Source organism: Syzygium oleosum, unplaced genomic scaffold (assembly GCF_021117445.2).
Source record: "Syzygium oleosum isolate NSW1041296 unplaced genomic scaffold, Sole_v2.1 Sole_v2.27, whole genome shotgun sequence".
NCBI classification, from domain to species: Eukaryota; Viridiplantae; Streptophyta; class Magnoliopsida; order Myrtales; family Myrtaceae; genus Syzygium; species Syzygium oleosum.
This window is the reverse complement of record NW_026607511.1, coordinates 2453340-2472168: the sequence shown is the minus strand read 5'-3', so window position 1 is coordinate 2472168 and position 18829 is coordinate 2453340. Positions and strand designations below refer to the sequence as shown.

General features: G+C 41.8%; 2 protein-coding genes and 1 long non-coding RNA gene across 5 annotated transcripts; 1 reads left to right on the top strand and 2 right to left on the bottom strand.

The window, feature by feature from the left end:
• Positions 1 to 1403: 1403 nt before the first annotated feature.
• Positions 1404 to 9288, bottom strand: LOC115691300 (conserved oligomeric Golgi complex subunit 1). The gene is made up of 6 exons (XM_030617897.2): positions 6915 to 9288; positions 5852 to 6046; positions 3908 to 4185; positions 2992 to 3171; positions 2711 to 2885; positions 1404 to 2131 (listed from the first exon to the last, which is right to left on the bottom strand). The coding sequence occupies exons 1-6, from the start codon at positions 9132 to 9134 to the stop codon at positions 1958 to 1960; spliced, it is 3222 nt and encodes a 1073-aa protein (XP_030473757.1). The 5' UTR covers positions 9135 to 9288; the 3' UTR covers positions 1404 to 1957.
• Positions 9289 to 13879: 4591 nt separating this feature from the next.
• Positions 13880 to 18701, top strand: LOC115691301 (cyclin-dependent kinase C-2 C-like). Of its 3 annotated transcripts, none has more exons than XM_056303379.1 (7): positions 13880 to 14714; positions 15293 to 15577; positions 15677 to 15994; positions 16361 to 16588; positions 16814 to 16911; positions 17315 to 17408; positions 17817 to 18701. In XM_056303379.1, exons 1-7 carry the CDS (start codon positions 14367 to 14369, stop codon positions 18252 to 18254), a joined length of 1809 nt encoding a protein of 602 aa, XP_056159354.1. In that variant the 5' UTR covers positions 13880 to 14366; the 3' UTR covers positions 18255 to 18701. The 3 variants fall into 3 exon arrangements, with proteins under 3 accessions (XP_056159354.1, XP_030473759.1, XP_030473758.1); XM_030617899.2 differs by having other exon boundaries at positions 17315 to 17423; positions 17820 to 18701; XM_030617898.2 differs by having other exon boundaries at positions 13881 to 14714; positions 17315 to 17423.
• Positions 15263 to 15982, bottom strand: LOC130135089 (uncharacterized). Its single transcript, XR_008814557.1, has 2 exons — positions 15850 to 15982; positions 15263 to 15724 (listed from the first exon to the last, which is right to left on the bottom strand). It is a non-coding gene; the product is annotated as an uncharacterized LOC130135089 (long non-coding RNA).
• Positions 18702 to 18829: the final 128 nt, after the last annotated feature.

The following is an 18829-nucleotide window of genomic DNA, read 5'->3' as shown; positions in this document are numbered from 1 at the left end:
AGTGAAATTCGGAAAACTTCTATTTACGTGGAAGCTTTATTAAGAATTACACAGAATTATAGCTATAATTGCAGATAAACAGAGGAATATGAGTAAATTCCTAATCTTTATTTATTAAAAGGGAAGATTCTACAAAAAAAAACTCTAAATTATGCCCAATAGCCTTAATAAACCAAATTTTTTTTATCGCCAAAATCATCATACTTGTACCAATGTAACAAAAATACTCTGTTTGCCACAAAAAAAATCCTAAATTTTTCTCATTATGACAACAATACCGAAAAAAAAATTTGTCACTAGTACCCTAAACAGTTGTACAAGTTAGGAGGGTTTTGGTGACAAAAAACATAATTTGGAGTACTTGTAGCACCATAAGCATTGTTTAGGATTTCTGGTGACATAAAAAGTTTGGGATATCAATGTCACGGTGGGCAGAATATAAAATTTTTAGTGATATTAATCTTCATTAAAAATACTCTTAGTATTTGAAGGGAGTGTTTGATTCGGCTCAAACTTACAAAAATGAAATGCCCTATTTATATATATCCACACAAAAATCAATGTTTTACTTCATTTAGACTTTCAAATTACGATGAGAAAGTTAAAGTGACTTAAAATTTAGTATGTATATGCATCTATAGTTAAAACTAAATGTCAAAAAGAGAATGCCACAACTCCACAAGCAGTAATTTTACGTGTTCTTTCTCTATTTTCGATTCACGTAATCCTCCTCCCTATTTTGACTCACAAATCGCCCGAATTTCCTCTCAGGATAGTTTCACTTCCATCTCTTTATATTGATAGATGGCGCACACCTTGTATAATATAACTCATTATTATGGTAAAGCTGAAATCGGAGAATCAAGCCAATATCTAAAGTGTCCTTTGAATGGGAACAGAAATGAGAGCAGGGAAAGGAGACTCGTCAAACATCTAAAGTGTCCTTTGAATGGGAACAGAAATGAGAGCAGGGAAAGGAGACTCGTCAAACAGCGGTATCCTAATCCTGTGTCTTTGGCCGAGCCATGCCCCCCTCCGTAGAGCTCGCCTGTCTTCTTGAAGCTCGCCGTCCACACCCGTGTTGGTTCGAACACTCTCCAATCTTAGGGAACGATGCCATCAATAGGTGTCGAAAGTCATTGGAAATAGGCAGGCAGCACTTAGGATCTCAGAGCTATTTTCACAACTAATGCCCCCAGCTAACAAAATCGAGAGAGAGAGAGAGAGAGAGAGAGAGAGAGAGAGAGATGATTCAATGGGAAGTCCAGTCAACTGAATTTACAGCAATGGATGGATTAGGTTTAGTTCAAGAGACAACTATTACAATGTAGTAAAAATGCATTAAGCTACACAAAAAGAAAAAAGAGCACAAGGTAGCAAGGAAAAAGATCCAGCCATCCAGGGAGCCAAAATTATACATTGTTGTAACTTAATTTTGTCTATGAATTGAAATAATTCATGAGAGGAACAAAATTTGAATGATAAAAACAAGTGATCTGCACATGATGGGGCATCTCATAGCGGTCTGTCCAAGCATATGCCTCACCTGGAATTTTTTTTACAAAACGAACTTCCCTCAACACTGCCGACATCTCCTATCATAGTATAACAACCATTTTATGCTTTACAAGCGTCTGCGCCTAATAAAGGTATGTAATAAAAAATGCTGAACCAGCTCACTTATTCCTTCAGGCACGCCACAACATATATGAAGCCTTTCTTGATCTCGCTTCACCAACACAAGCTCTTGCCCCCTCACTCCCAATCCAAAAGGTATTCTCTTTTTCATTCCGTCACCCTAGAAAAATAGCTTTTGGGCGCACCACTTATCTGGGAGTACCCCAGAGTCTCAGGTGAAACTTAAGAAAGCCGGAAGCAAAACGTGAAAAGGCTTTATGTTTTACCTGTCTTGGACTCCAATGCAAATATCAATTGGCATAGAGTAAGGCATTCTCATTCAAGCATCTGGTCGGGTTGCGGTGAAGGATGAAAGAAGACCCGCAGCCTGCACAGGTAAAACATCGCTGAACGTCGATAAGGCAGCAGCTGACCTGTCCTTGAATATGCCCACTTGACCATCAGTCAGGATGGATCCCAGTTTCAGTGTGCTCTCTCCAAATCTGCTGCCAACCTGGCCAATAATATCAGACGCATGTTATACAACATGGAAAAAGACTTTCTTTCCAAAACACTGAGCCAAATATCTGACATCTCTGAAACTAAAATCATCTCACAATTACAATGTTCAGCGAAAAGCCAATGTCTACTCCAGATGTACCAAAACAACATGAAGTACACAGAACTATCTCGCTGCAAAACTACGCATACAAGCTCAAAAAAGGTAGGCCAAAGTTATAAACTTCTGGTACACCACAGTTTTCTTGCACTATGTCCCACACTTTCGGTACTTTTTACATTCCATGTCAAAAAAGACTCGGTTAACTCAAACAGCAACGCATGCAATGAAATAAACACCTCGACAACTAAAGATACAATCAAATTTAAAATTATAAGTTTCTCCAAATAAGAAAATATCAAAGCGGAAAGACTAAGTCCAAATAAAGGTTAGGAAGTCAGAAATATCATCTCTCCAACACAGATGCTCACGACAAAGAGCTCTATAAAGCCGGTAGATGACTAGCCAGGGACTTAATAAAATAATTTATAACAAGGTACAGAAAGATAAGCAAAAGAAAGAAAGCACACTCACTTGCATAAAAGACTTCAACAATGGAGCTGCTACTCCAGAAGACGTTCTGTCGTCCAAATCAATTGTTCGAGAAAGTTCTCCGTTACTATAAGATCTCGGACTTTTCGATGAAAAACCATCTATAGGAACACCAGTAGTTGCTTTAGATGTCCTCCTTGAAGACAATGCGGGTACACTGCATACAAAATTCAATATTTAGAGATGCTTTTCTTGAGATAATCTGGTCATGAAAGCTCAAATATCTATCCTGCAAACACAAACACATGAAAGGGTATATTTACCTGATTGGAAGGTACTTAAATCGGGGAACTGTAGAGCATCTCATAATATTTGATTCTGAATTCGTGGGCAGTTTCTGCACCGTATCCACATACAACCGATTAAGTTGTACAAAGAACCCGAAGAGGACAGCATGCCGTAAATATGATTGTCTCTCATTCTCCCACAGATATGGCTCAAACCTTAAATGAATGAACAAGAAAACACTATTAGGTAATTGCAACAAAATGAAGACTTACAATCACAAAAACCATTTACTGGGACATAAACATAACTCAGCTAGTACTAGATAGATGGTCCAAGGGTTTCAATTAGCTATATCTTCTTATATTTTATCATAGTATGTAGACCTCCAAGAGAAGGTAAAGATTGTAACTATTTTCGGTGAATTCATTTGAATTCATCACTGAAAATCCGAGGGAATTTTAATTTGTGTCCCACCTTCTTCCCTCGCCTCTCATTTTCCTCCATTTCCACCTTTTCCGAAGAAGCATTTAGTACACAATCATCTCCGGACAATATGTCTAAAAATCAAACAGAATTCTAACCAAATGCACAGAATTGAGCATCATCATCTAAGCATCATTTACATGTGAAAGAGCTGTTCAGGTATCAGAATTAACTCCCATGCCGATAGCTTCAACCCAGGTTTAATAAAAGGGCAATCACTTGACCATGAAAGAAAATTCTTTCTATTCCCCCTATTGTCATTAACCCTCTAATCTAAACACAGATCATTATTTTTCCTTCGCTTAGCTTAAACCTTACTTGGAAACAATATCAAATAAAAAACAGAACAAAAGTACAGGACTCTCGCATGCAAATCTTCATGAAGATCGAGATTGGATTTTGTAAAAACATCTTGGAGTACTGGCTGCTTGTAGAATATATACTGCAAAAACAGATCCGGTAACTTACGTGAGCCAGTCTATGGGATCCAATCTCTGTGAAAGACGATGTACCAATCCATCTATACGTGATCCGATGGCAGACTTTTTCTGTCTTTGATCCCTTTGCCTAAATGAATACTTTGGCTTTGAACTTCTAGACAACTCCTCATCCATGGTGGAATCACCTCCGGAAAGAATATCGTACACAAATTTCAAATCTAACATAACTTGCAAAGCTCCTTTATCTGACACTTTAGAACCATTAGCTTCCTCAGTAGACAGGTAGTTTCCATATATATCAGTCACCTATATAATCAAAAATAGTCGGTAAACAAACACCAGATTGAAATAAGCCATAGACATGAAGCAATCACAAAAACCACACTAGGACTGTCCACAGAACTGAGTAAATGACAAAAGCCAAAAGGCACAGCTCGTAAGACATCCACCATTATGGGAAAGGAAGAGGATTTTATGATATTGTAGGACGTAAACCACCATAAATCTGAAAAAGCTCTTTACAGCTTCACAAAGCGATAGTAATCATAATTTTCTGATGGAAACACTGCATTGAAAAATGCAGCTGACATTGGAGAAATAAAAAAGAATTGTAATTTCATTATAAAAGCTAACACCACAGATTATCAGATAACAAGTTTATGCGGACGACTATAACAGAGTGTCTAGAAGAGAAGGAAAACATGTATCAAACAAAACCATTGCAGATGGTCATTCAGACTCTTCATATGAAAAAAATTTTCCCTTCCACCCCATCTAAAAGATATGCAAGCATCATTTTCTTTATACATAATTAAGCAGTTCAAGGCATTACCTTCCTAGGTACCAATCTGGAGTATTAGCAAACACAATTTCATTGACAGAGCATGAAGGGTGGTTACTACAAGAGAGGGATAGTAGCAGCTCTAGACATCGTATGAGTCTAAGAACTGCCATATCTAAATGAAAAGTTCAAAAAAACCGAGCGCGACAAATTTACAAGCCCCTTTGCATCGAAGTTTCTCCTAACTCTCCCCATCCAAGTCATCCAAAAATTTGCAAGAGGGACAGAAAAAACAAATTTTCACCGTTCTTTACAACAAATAGGAATAACATCTGAAGCTTTCATCTCATCCTCGAAATAGAAGGCCTCAACGCACTGCAAACCTAGAACCGACTTCTTGGAGACCAGAAACGGGTCATCCATGAGCGGTGCAGGTATAGATGATTCAATGTCTCTGCTGCTTGCATACAGAGGCAACATAATTTCACCATAATTTTCCTTTTCTTGGAAGATTATCAATGGTCAAAATGCTCTCTCAAGAAGCTTCCCAAGCAAAAAGTTGGTCAAACCCGTTGCAATGTGACAACAAGTGAATCACTGTTGACTTCAGCAGACACATCCAATGAACAAGACTTTCCCTCCACTCAACGAGCAGTTGAGAGTCAAAGAAACTTGCTTTAAGAGCCTCCCAAACAAGAACGCGACTCCAGGGGGAACTCTTGACTTTCATATTAATATCAAATGATTTTAGCCTCCTAATTAGGTGACTTTAAGTAGTCATTTGAACATTCTACCAAAGGATAAAATCATTAGAAGCAGAGACTGGAAGTATGCGTCTAACCAAGACACGCATTCATATACCACTTTGTGTCAGGATAATTGTTAACCACGATTTCATTGCTTGTTATTTGCCATGGCCAATTTATCCAAAGTAAGGGCAAATGAAAATTATTGAGCCACCCAAGCATTCAAAACGTGCTCACGCACATTGTTTGCTTATTAGAACGCTCGAGATGGGGTTGAGTACACTGAAAGCAAGGCATTTGAAAGGATAAAGCTGAAGAAAATAGTAGCAGAAGCAAAACAGTAATAGGATACTACTGATTTCATAATTAGAAAAATGGGCCACCTTCATATGTAGTAGATTCAAAATTATGAAAATCCAAATGCTGTGGCAGTCTAAGTAAATACCTTTTCCAAAAGCTGCAGGGAAAACTTTTGCAGAATTAACTTGTCAAGCACATGACCCCCAATTCTATGAATTTCTTCACATGCTCGAAATAAAAAGGAGATGACATAGAGAGAAGGCATGAAGGGGAGCGACATCCTCAACTCAGACTGGCCATCATCAGACTGCTCTTGCTTGATTACTGTGTCTTCCCAACCCTAATTAATGGACAAAGAGGGACTGAGTACTAAAATATATTCTTCATGCAAATTAAGAAGAGAAAACGTAAGAAGTCAAAGATCAGTTAGCACATTAAAACAAACCAAGATAGAGTAAGTTTCCTAGTATTAACCAGGTTACAATTTTACTGCAGCTAGAACCGTTGACTTTTCACAGGCCAATAGTGATGTCATGCCTCTCAGTAGAAAGAAAGCTCTTTATGCGTGATCATCCAAAATAAGTCGGAGAAAATTAATCAAAGACTATCCAAACTGCCAACAAAAGTGATATAGTGTGTTCTTCAACTGGCCATCGTAAGCATCATCATCGATATAGCAAGACAAACCCCTTAACTAAAATACAATAACTTGCACTGTCTGCTAGTCCCTAGTGAGTTCCCAATTATGGTATGCTGCCTACCAAGAGAAGCTGTCAGGCTTTCACCTAAATAAGATGTTTAGTGAAAATCACAGAAAGTACACAACCACGCATGCGAAGGATATACACCTCTTCCATTTGTACTAACCCAAAATCTAGCGTGGAATGTCAGCTTTTTAAGTCCTAACAACCCAATATAAGGGATCTGTCAGTTTTCCCAAATAATAATCACATCCTGAGTCCTCAGAGGTTAGCCTTAGAGTTTCCGTTTCTTTTCCCATACTCATAGTTCTATGACGACCTAAGGTGGAAGTTGCAGCAGTTGTAACTTGCACTGGCACTTCTCTTTATTACTCAGGACTCTAAGCTCATTACTACTAGTAGTTGAAACAAAAGGAAGTTGAGATGGAATAAAGGAAAACAGAGACTTTCTGGTATGATGAAGGCTTTAAAAACAAATAAAAAAAAGGCGATGAAAGCAACACTAACCCTCAAAGGAGTTATTGATGATAATCCATCATCCTGTTCAAGATCCCGAGATAGGATTGTTGACAACTCCATTGATAACCACGTTATCCACAAGCTATGAGCTCTTACACATAAATCTCGTGTAGTAGCAGAAAAATCTTTGAACTTCGGGCTTGGTATATCATCAGCTCCAAGTATTGCAGCTGTGGCCAACGAGGTATGTCTTCTAGAACCCATGGGTGATTGCCGAATTGAGCTGTCACTGACAGGAGAATCAGTTACTCCACGGGATTGCCCCAAAAGGCCTGGTAATCTGTCGAAAACTGCTGAAATTGATTCATTTACCCAGAACCTTGGCGATCCCAAAATTCTTGGGATGTGTCTACAGTGATTCTGGAGTGCAAACAGCAGTCGCCCAATGAAGAGAGATCTTTCCACAATTATGGCAGCATATGGTGTATGACTCTCTCTCTTTGCATTCTCAAGTGCAGTGCTGAGGCTGTCAACCTCACCCTTAAGTTGCATTAATATGCTAGACAAATACTCATAGCACCTATCTTGCAGATATTTTGCCAGATTCTTTAGTCGTATTGCTGCTTTGGGAGATTCTAAGAAGTGCAGAAGGTCCTCAAGAACTCTCTGACAGTAATTGTCTACTGCATCTCTAATCCGATTAACTTCAGGACCGAAATATGCACTAAGACAGGTCTGGAAGCTACTCTCTTCGGCCTGTGCTTTTGAGGAAGGAAGTGTGACAGTCTTCCGATCATTAGGCTCTATGAACCAGACTCCACCACCAGTGGAAGGTCTGCTCAGATATGCCCGGAAATCTATCTTCTCACCAGGTGTCCCCTCAATGGTACGAATCGATTCGGCTATATTCACATCCCTGGTCAAATTTCCAAATCCCGAGTCGACGATCGATTTCATCCTCTGAACAAATGCATCTTCAAATATCTCATCCCAGAGATCCAGATCAGCTTCCAATACAAGTTCTCGGATCCTGCTCCAGGGTAATTCGATCTCTGATCCAAAAACGCTCTTTAGCCAATCCAAACTGCCTTCCAGAACCTCCTTACTGTCCATGGTCTCCCTAATCAATTTTTCCGCCAATGCTATCTCCTCACCACTACTGATGGCATCCGTCAGGTACCTGCCACTCATTTTATTCACAATTTCCCGTCCACAATCCTTAAGCCAATTCAAACAAGTACTAGCTATATACGCCTTTTCGAGCAGTGTCATCACCGACTCCAGTTTATCCCGAAAAGATTTCCACAACCTGACCTCCTCATCAGGGTTTGGAATCCCACCAAACAACTGAGATGCAGGTGGAGAACTCAGCGTGACTTTGTAAAACAGGGGCATGTCGTTCAACACTTGCAAGAACAACTCACCTACTTGGCCCATAGTGACCTGAATCGCCCTCAGCACTTCGCAGAACACGGCGACGACGTCCGAACAAGTAGGATTCGCAAAGGAAGTAGCCAATTTCTGCAGAATCCACGACTTCCTGCTGTCAAGGAACAATCCCAGAATCTGCCTCGGCTCCAAATCATCAATAACCGCCACCGCGGCCAAGGCGTCCGCGTAAGCCCCGATCTTGAGCCCGCCGCCGTCCAGCAGCCTCTCGCGGCTCCGCTGCGAGATCTGCGCCTTGAAGCTCTCGACAATCTGCCACTGGTGCTGCAAGAGCGGGAAGTTGGCCAAGATCTTGGGATCGCCGCCGCCGCCCCCCTCGCCGCCGTCCCGCACCAGCCCGTGCTGGACGTGCTTCGCGCGCAGGTACCGCGCGGCGGCCTCGAGGAACATGGACTCGTCGAGGCAGCCCCAGATGTTCTCCGGCGTGTCGACGAGGTACTTGACGCGGCAGGCAATGCCGTAGACGTCGAACCGCGCGGGGTCGTGGCGGCTAGGGCTCCGTGATGCGGCGGCGGGGGTGGGGGTTGGGGTGGTTTCGGAGGAGAGGGAAAGGATGGAGGCCTGGATCGAGGACACGTTCCGGGAGATGGACTCGCAGGAGGACTTCATGAGGACGATCGAGTCGGCGGAGTCGATGAGGTCGCGGTACCGGGTGCCGACCAGCTGCCGGAGCTCCTCCTTCTTGTCCTCGATCTGCCTCCGCGTCGCGGCCTCCGCGCGGCGGATCTCCGCGATGGGCTTCGCCCGGAACAGGGACTCGGCGTCCTGCTGGCCGCCCTTCGAAGCCGGCGCCGCGGCCGGCGGCGACTGGACCCGCATCGCCGCTGGCGGTGGTGGTTCCCCGGCGCCCGCCGACCAATCCGGGGGCGCTGGATCGCCGCCGAACGAAGCTTCAGGGGATCAACGGCATTGGCGATCCGCGAAGGGGGAACGGACGGTCCGGATCTTGAGAGAGAAAGAGAGGGAAGAAGGAGGAGGAGAGAGGAGTGGGATTGAAGTTGAATCGCAGCACATGGGAAGGAGGAGGAGGAAGGAGGACATGGCCTTTGACTCGCCGACGCTGTTAAACGATGAATTTTTTGCGGGATTTATTTTGCGTTAATGACATTTTTGGGGAATTAATTTACGAGACAAAAATTGAAGAAAATGTTGTTGGTAAATTATAAAAAAATGAAATAACATAAAAATAAAGGTTGTTACTACAAAAAATCTCAAATCGGTATATTTACGGTAAATTTACTCCAAAACTAATATTTTGATCACCGAAAATCCCGAACCGTTACATTTGTGATAAGTTTCCGTTAAATTAGATCAATATTATGAAAGACAGGGTAAAACCTCAAATTGGTATACTCGTCAACTGCCACGTGTCATCCACCTCAGCAATTTGACAGTAAAACTTAAAAGAAAATAACGGAGGGTAAATTTATCATAAATATACTAATTTTAAATTTTTGGTGATCAAAATATTAGTTTAAAATAAATTTATCATAATTATATCAATTTGAAGTTTTTAGTGATGTTAGCTCTAAAAACAAATATAATCTTCTTCTTCTTTTTATAATTCTATCCCGATTTTCCAATTGTAAGAAATAAAAGCATAGTATTTAACGTGCGAGACAAAATTAGCACCATTAAGGTATTCATGCATAACTGCGGCTGAGTACCCTAAACTTTTCCCCCTTTCCTTTTGGGCTCTTCCTCGCGGTGGCCCCCCGCCGTCGCATCACTTGCCACCCGGTCCGTCCGTCACCCCAATCGGTCCCCGAAGAGCCGCAACCACCACCCGCGACACTGGCGATAGGACGGGGCGCGGGGTAAGGTCAGCGATCCCGATTTCGCCTTTGCACTTGGCAACTCCCTTTTAACTTCTTGTACTTGACCATCTCTAAGGCCACATCATTTAGGTAATTTCGGATTGCCTCATATGTAATTTATAGTGCCAACCGTCTCATTGATCGCCCTATTTAAATTTTTTAATTTTTATTCATCATATCAATTGAAAGGTATTTGACTTAATTGCATTTCGTGCGTGAGTTTGAAGATATTCTCCGAAATTTTTCCATGAAAAGTCGAAGAAACCACTTCAAACGCTAGTTCCCGCGAAAAGTCAAACTGTTTTGTTTCTTCCAATTTGTAGGCAACTTTTTGTATTTGTCGTATTTTAATCTTTGTACCGTATTTTATAATCTGGTCTTAAAGGGAAAAATACGTAAGATCAAGTTTCTGACTTCCCAATGTCGTCTAGGATTTTTAAATGTAGTATAAGGCCTGAATTTATCAAATCAAATGACTGGTGATTACTCTGGCTTGAAATATGTTCATTTTGGTAGATCATGGTGACCTATGAAATGAATCATTTCTAAGAATTCGAGGCGAAAATAGTAATTACGACAAGAGTTTTAAAAATTACGCTCGAAATGCAATTGAATCCTAAAATTTTTATTTACGGAATTAAATACAAAATGGAAAGTGTTTCAATTGGGAAATTCTTGAATATTTATATATAAAAATCCTTCTGCAAATGATACAGATTGAGACACAATGGTTCGACCAAACCGGCCATTGGATTTGATCTTTCGTTGTTTCAAGCTTAACTGCCATGATGCAAAGTCCATTAGATCTGATCAATCTCCTTATGATCTGGGTCACTACAAGTTTACAACCTCCCTGCATCTTTTTCTTTTGACAACTGTGGAAATGATTCGTAGCAAAACAATGCGCAACGTCATTCTCCTATCAGAGTGTCCTCATGGAAGCTGTCATGGGCAGGAGATGGATTTGCACCCCCAGATCGAGCAAATGGATGCAAGCAAGGCATCGAGAAGTTCGTCGAATTCGCATCTATGCTGCTGAAGACAGGAAATATTGCTTGCCCATGTGATGAATGCCACAACTGCAGGAACTTGAGAAAAGGGCACTGTCAGAAAACTTCTGCTTGCTCGCAGATTCGACACTAATCATGAGCTTTGGGTTTGCCATGGTGAAGATGAGCCATCTTCCAGATCCACTGGGGGAAGTAATCTAAACGATGGAGAGAAGCGTGGTAAGACTGATGTTGCTGTTACTGCTGACCCAGTGGGTTGTCAAGCATCAGGAACTAGAAGTGGTATTGAGCTTGAGGAGAATGGTGTTTATGCCAAATCTGTGGAGATCGCCGGAGGTGCTAAGAAAGATAATGTAATGCCAGATGCAGAACATCAGGACTGGGAAAGGATGAGGATGAGCAGGAACTTGTGTCATGTATCGGCCATATCAAATGAATGGTGTGATGACTCCTTGCATGATCTGGTGAAGTTCTTCAAAGATCTGATTTCAACCGGTACAAACAATTCCGCATACCTTCACTGATGTCCGAGATTATATTGAGGGATTTAAATCTCGAAAATGGTAAAACCGACGCATGCTGCAGCGGTCGCGTGCTTAACGTGGAGCATCCGGTGGCAAAGGACTGAGAATTCTGGTGTGTCAGGCGAGAAGGATCCGTGCGGCTCCCCTAAAATCGGAAACTCATCATTCAGAAAGTCTCGACAGGGCCGTGCTTCGGCAATGCAATGTTATTTCTACTCCTGTGCGGTCTCATCAACAGTAATTCATTACTTGCGAGTGCTTTGAGTTTGAGCTAATGTTTGCTTTCCACCTCATACTGCTTGGCGACTATGTCGACTAGTTTGTACACCAACATGTTGGAGCTGTACAATGATCTGCTTTCAGGCCGTGGCGACGTCATGCTGCCATCATTTTCAGGGAACTGATGCTCCATTCAAATGGCGGCATTTTCGGACGCGATATTAGACTCTTGAATTCTATCTCCTCTGCCATTCCAGGGAAGGTTTTTATCTTTAGGAGAGAATCAGTCTAGTCTTATCCCATGGTATGCCTAATTTTGTCCCTCTTCCCTGTGGATCGCCCAAGATTCCAGAGATGCTTGATATTGTCCATACAAGGAGAAATCAATGCACATCTCTCATCGCTACAACGACGATCTTGCTTTTTTAATCTGCGTTCGATATTTCATTACTCTCTCTCTGTCTCTCTCCCTGCACACTGAATATGAGCCTTCTGAGCTTCGATGGGGCAACCATGGCAGAAGGAAACCGCGATTTTTGCTAGTCGTTTTGGTACCGTCTGTGAAGTATTGCGGTCCACAGCATCATATGGTTTCGGATGGATTACGGAGTCTTGAAAGGAAAACAAAGAATATTCTCCTCCTTTGCTTCTTTCTGCAAATTCCATAATTCAACACGGTGGTGGTGGTCCATTTCAACCTTCGCTCTCGATGAGAAAAACTCGGTAGGGAAAACGAAACGACGGATCCAATCTACTTCGCGATACATGGCTATGACTTCGGCAGGTTCAACTTATGATGACTTATCTTGAATCGAGTCATAGTTCAGAATTTCACAGCTAATTCCACTTTCGCTGTACTGGTTTTTTTTTGGCTCTTTCTTTCCAAGATTTTACCAGCCATCAGATGTGACCCGTCCGGTCCCCAATTCGCGGTCCGAGTATACCGGAGAACCGATGGAATACAATAAAAAAAAAAAGGCGAATAGCATAATCTTTGTTGCCCTATTGCCTTGGTAACTGGGTTCACATTCAGTTCACATGTCAAGAGAACATGAGATCTTTGATCAGTCAATAAAGAAGGGTATTATCCGACAGATATTCAAAAGATCTAAAGTAAAACTATCATAACCTAGGAATTGAATCACCCCCCATAAAAGGAAACTGTAGGAATGGGTATAAAGTTGGAGCACCAAAGCAAGAATGATGAATAAATCATGTCTATTTGGATACTTTCTTGTCTGGTCGAAATCTATTTTGACACTTAGGGTGCGTTTATTTTATTAGAAAGTTCATAAAAAAAAGAAAATATTTTCTATAAAAATTATTTCAAGGAAAATTATTAGTTTTCATTTACTTAGCGATTTAGGGAAAGTGATTTCCTTCTTGCTATGAGAATATTCGTTTTCCCTCTATCTAAACTTGTTGTTTTAAGTTAACGTGTAACATTTTCTGCAGATCAACTAGTTTTCCATCGTCCAAATATCGGAAAGTCGGAAAACAATTTCCCGAAAACAGTTTTCGTTCAAACAAACGGACTCATAGATTGAATTGCAACTATAGCATAAGTTTTTTTTCCCTTTACATGGGTGACAAAAGATAAACGCAATTGTTCTTATGTTGATCCCAATACGAGTGGATCATGTAACAAACTCGCCTCCCTAACTTGATGGGGCCTTCTCAGCGCGAAAAGAGGATCCCTCCTTCATAAGTTGATCATATCAAACTTGATTGAGATTGTACAGATACAGAGGCAGTCGAGTCGAATAAGTGAAGGATGCTATAAACACGAGACTTTTCGAAGGAATTAGTTAATGTTTGAGTACAGATCAAAGATCACACTTGCTTGAAACTGTTGGGTACAGACAGAAGTTACCATTTTGCACATCCTTCAACAAAAATTAGTTTGGTATTACAAAGCACTGCCCACCTGAACTCCTCAGTTCATGGTGAAGTAGTTGAGCAGTTGTTGGCCTTAGACAACCAACCGTACAAACTGTTCTGGACTCATCTCTCTCTCTCTCTCCCTCTCTCTCTTCAAATGAAAGCAACCAACTTTGGGACATGACAACAACAGGAACCTCCGAACGGCTACATTTCACCTTTCCCTCCCTTTTTGCAAACGCAAGAAACGATGAAAGCGCCCACTTCTTCGGATTGGTCCCCATCTCTCTCTCTCTCTCTCTATCTCTATCTCTATCTCTCCCTTTCTTCACGGTCCAATTCGCTTACATATTCCTCAATCCCGCAGATCTCGCAACCCCATGAGATGCGCAAAGACAGGGGACTCGACGAGGAGAAAAGACAAAGGAGAGAGAAAGACTTTCGTTGGGGGGGGGTTTGTCTCGCCTTTTCCGCAGATGCAATGCATGTCCCTTCCTGCAAAAAGGCGGGGCCTTTCACCCCCATACATGATCGTTTCCTGATGCGGGTCGATCGTCGTTTCGCGTGATTCGATCCGATGCGGTCGAGGTGTCGCGGCTAATGGGCTGCATATGCGCGAAGCAGGTGGGCCGGAGGCCGGCATCGCCCGGCTCAGGGTTCTTGACCGGAGCAGGTACCGGTACCGGGTCGTCGAAGATCCAGTCCGGTTTGTTCGAATTCGAGAAGAGCAATGCGAAGAAACCCGAGTGTCGTGGCGGGGAATTGAGGAAGTCGGAGGAAAAGGGTTCATTGAGCAGAAGGTTGAGATTGGAGTTGGAATTTTCGCATAGGTATGTGGAAGCCGAACAAGCGGCCGCCGGATGGCCTTCTTGGCTCACTGCCGTTGCTGGTGAAGCAATTCAAGGATTGGTTCCTCTTAGAACAGATTCTTTCGAGAAATTGGAGAAGGTATGATATCGAAACCGATTGAGTTTATTATGTTCTGAGTTCTGTTGATTTGATTAGGCCAAGTTTCTTCAATGTATGAGTTCGAAGCATTTGCTGCTGATAAGAATCTGCATAGATGTGCTGGAAATGGAAGGCCATATCATTAAGCACCTGTAAAAAAGCTAACCTCGTTGCAAAATCGAGATGGGAGAGCGAATTCCGACAAACATGGAGCGGCTTTCTTTAGACTAAATATAATCAGCCGAATCCAATGCGCAATGTCCGCTTGAAAGCCCAGCTTCCTTCCATTTTTTCTTTGTGGGACTCCTTTTTCCACATTCACACTACAAACTCTCTAACATCTAGTTCAAGAATGTGCCTTTTTTGATTTTATATGCTAAATGCCTTTGAAGTAGCAGAGGTGGTTTTTAGTTAAAGTATATTACTCGTGGAAACTTATAATTCATCTACAGCATGTATGTTCATGATTAGATTTTTAGATTTGAGCTTGTCACATTGGTCGTGTGTTATATTAAACTGCTTTTCAATGCTATATTTGGCAGAGAATGGAACTTTTAATATTTCAAACTTTGCATTAGATAGGACAAGGCACATACAGCAGTGTTTTCCGAGCAAGAGAGTTGGCAAATGGAAGGATGGTTGCTCTTAAAAAAGTCCGGTTCGACAATTTTCAACCGGAGAGCATTCAATTTATGGCACGAGAAATATCAATCCTCCGCAGGCTTGATCATCCAAATATTATGAAACTGGAGGGCATAATCACTTCGCGATTGTCGAATAGCATGTATCTTGTGTTCGAATACATGGAGCATGATCTTTCTGGGCTAATATCTTCTCCTCAGATCATGTTCAGTGATGCCCAGGTATGCAGGCTTTCTTCTTGTCGACTTCTTTTCCATAGGTCACATGCTCCCAACATCTCTTGTGTTCGTTAATTTGGAACTTGAGCTCTTCTCCTGTAGGTCAAATGTTATATGAAGCAGCTTTTATCGGGAATGGAGCACTGCCACCTACACGGAGTGATTCATCGAGACATAAAGGCTTCGAACATTTTGGTGAACAATGAGGGGATTCTGAGAATAGGAGATTTCGGACTGGCTAATATTCTTAATTCAAAGAACAGGCAGCAACTCACCAGTCATGTTGTTACATTGTGGTACCGTCCTCCTGAGCTTCTCATGGGTTCCACAAGCTACGGGGTGACTGTGGATCTGTGGAGTGTTGGCTGTGTATTTGCAGAACTTCTGTTGCGAAAACCTATTCTCAAAGGGAGAACAGAGGTAATCGCCAGTCTTCTTTTCTTTTAAAGTTGATACCGATATAGGATCTCGATGATTCTTTCTTTCCTTTATAATGACAACGAAGCCCAACTTAGATAGATTCTCGATATTCGTTAATCAAAAGGAGAGAAATGACATGAGAAAACATGTCTAGTCCCAGGACTCATAAAGCTGTTGTTGATCGGTACCTACCTGAATACTCAAGAGGAAAGTCACATTCTTACTTTGTCCAAGTTTGAAAAAGAGAGGAGCTGCTATTTACTGGACGACCGAGACCAAGAGCTGAACTTCTTGTCCAAGAAGCTGACTGTGTTATGTTTCTCGGTTTTTGTACTATGTCACTCTCACATATGATCAACATTGCAGGTTGAGCAATTGCACAAAATTTTTAAGCTTTGTGGTTCCCCACCCGATGGCTACTGGAAAATGTCTAAGATACCCCATGCGACCATCTTTAGACCCCGCCATTCCTATGAACGCACTCTGCGAGAGAGATGCAAAGGCATTGCAACCAGTGCAGTGAACCTGATGGAGACTTTTCTTTCCATAGAACCACACAAGCGTGGAACTGCTTCAAGTGCGCTCATATCCGAGGTAATATTATTGGAATTAAGTCAGCTTGAAGTACTTGATTCTCTAAATGGAGACGATTTTTGTACGAGTAAAAATGACTCTTCTTTTTCTTCTCTTCTTTCCGGCTCAGCAAGTAAAATGCTTTTCATACAGATACTGCCTCACTGTATTTTCAGTCTCAGAGTTTCGATTAATATGACATACAATTCATTTGACTTCCTAATTTCCTTTTATTTTCTGGTCCAGTATTTCAAAACAAAACCATATGCATGTGATCCATCAAGCTTGCCGAAGTATCCTCCTAACAAAGAAATTGATGCTAAACAACGAGAGGAGGCACAGAGGTGAGTTCCTTTTCGCGCACAAAGTAACATGGGTTATCAAGGTGGAAATTCCATCATTTATCAACTTGTCTAGAGAAGCTTGAAATCCTTAATTACTTATAAGGCCCAATGTCGACTTTCAACTACCCCCTCTGAGCCTAGAAGTACCACTAGCAATTCAACATAGAAAAGCAGACCTGGTGTTGAAGTCCATGTAAACCTTGTTTTCTAGCTTTCTATCTGAAGTCGCTGAGTGAACTTCCTTATTCTTGTTGTTGAAGTTACTGTTTGAGTTCTCTATGCTTGCAAACTTGAATACACTGTAACAATGATTAAAGAATGCGCGAAGCATTCTGAGAACAAGATGGCTACTTGCAATCTGTTTCCGGCAGACTCATGCATGTACTGATGATCTGGCTTCCAGGAAAAAGGCTCGTTCTAGAGTACGAGAAACCGAAGTAGGGAAAAAGCCAACAAGAGTCCATAGAGCTTCACAAGAGCAGGATGTTTCCAGTAAGGTAGCTCGAAAAGAGGTTGGTCCTCTCAATTCACCGTTTTTACTTCCTGCTTGCATGTAATGGATATGTTTTTCTTAGGCCCAGACTGCTTAAGCTGGTTCTACCAGTGGGACCAAAACCTGAGCTTCCGCGGTCTGACTTGCTCATTTAGCTCCCTCTGTTCAATCCAAACTTAGAGTGTACTGGACTTGACATCAGCTCAATCAGTATAACCACTGACCCCTCCATTCAACCGAGTGTTCGTTACCGTAAGAAGATAAGCTATAGATGAGTGCTTGGATTCAAACCATTGAAACCTCTTCCATGATAGAGATGCTCCCAAGTACCTTGCTTCTTTGCCATTAGGATGTCTTAAGTTTAATAGTTGAACGCTCTTGTAATTCAACAATTTCAATGTTGATTGCCCAGGAGTCGCAAGGCCAGACTCAGTTTGCTCGGAGAAATCACACGAGAAGTAGCCTGAAGGGAGAAGTTGATGTTACATGTAGAGAGCCGCTGAAGTCATCTTTAGATGCCTCGACAATTTCTGAAGCGATGGACACATCTCAAGGACGGAGTATTTTATCAGGTCCAACACAAATCAGCGCATCAAATGGATTTGCATGGGCGAGAAGGCGAAAAGATGATTCTGCTCTGAATAGGTCATATAGTAGGTCCAGCTCCAGAAGCCAAGTTAGTGCACTCGATTCATCAAGCATCGCGTTCGAACCCCACGCCACGGGCGCAAACGGAACTGCAATGCATGAACTGCGGAAACTTGGAATCGAGCTTGATCAGCATGATTCCTTTGAAGCACTTGTGTTGACAGCTAAGGCGTCCCGATCTGAAGTCGAAGTGACGAAATGAGTAAACTGAGAATGATACTTGAAGTTGGGCGTCGACAAAGTGGTCACGGACATTGACAAGGTAGTTCTAGTCATGATTGTGGCCAAGGTAGTGTTACAGCCATCGATTAGCCATTGATTGAAGTAGTACTCAATGCCGATGGACCGTCGTCAAAATGTTCAGCCAACCTGCCGTCGACAGAAATCGAATTTCCAGTTGGCTATGAGCTGTTGATATCGGGACATCGATGGGGTAGATTCAATGAAAGAACAAGATTTCTTCATACGTTTCTATAATCTAAGGAAATTACCTTCAATATTCAGGCAAGGGTGTTTGCAACACCCTTAATTTTCAATTTGAATGCTCTTCATATGAATGCAACCAATTTTCCTCTGGATTTCTCTATGGATTAGGATGTAAGTGTAACCAAGCTTCATTTCAATCAAACGCTTTATCCTTTTTCTTTCTTTTTTCGTTGCAATTTATATTTTACTACCTTCACATTTGTCCACTGCCCTGTTACATCTTTCCCCAGTTGCTAAATGGACCTTCAGAAACTCATCAAAGTTTGGTTCTTTTCTTGGCCACCTATCGTC

What these genes read in the sequence shown, in the direction of transcription:
- LOC115691300 (XM_030617897.2), bottom strand. Translation starts at nt 9,134, where the DNA reads ATGCGGGTCCAGTCGCCGCCGGCCGCGGCGCCGGCTTCGAAGGGCGGC. An exon ending in CCCTGCAGCTTTTGGAAAAG is followed by an intron (nt 4,186 to 5,851) that starts GTATTTACTTAG and finishes TTGATTATATAG; the next exon opens with GTGACTGATATATATGGAAA. An exon ending in GATCCCATAGACTGGCTCAC is followed by an intron (nt 3,172 to 3,907) that starts GTAAGTTACCGG and finishes CATTCATTTAAG; the next exon opens with GTTTGAGCCATATCTGTGGG.
- LOC115691301 (XM_030617898.2), top strand. Translation starts at nt 14,367, where the DNA reads ATGGGCTGCATATGCGCGAAGCAGGTGGGCCGGAGGCCGGCATCGCCC. An exon ending in TTCTCAAAGGGAGAACAGAG is followed by an intron (nt 15,995 to 16,360) that starts GTAATCGCCAGT and finishes TCAACATTGCAG; the next exon opens with GTTGAGCAATTGCACAAAAT. An exon ending in GTAAGGTAGCTCGAAAAGAG is followed by an intron (nt 17,424 to 17,816) that starts GTTGGTCCTCTC and finishes TTGATTGCCCAG; the next exon opens with GAGTCGCAAGGCCAGACTCA.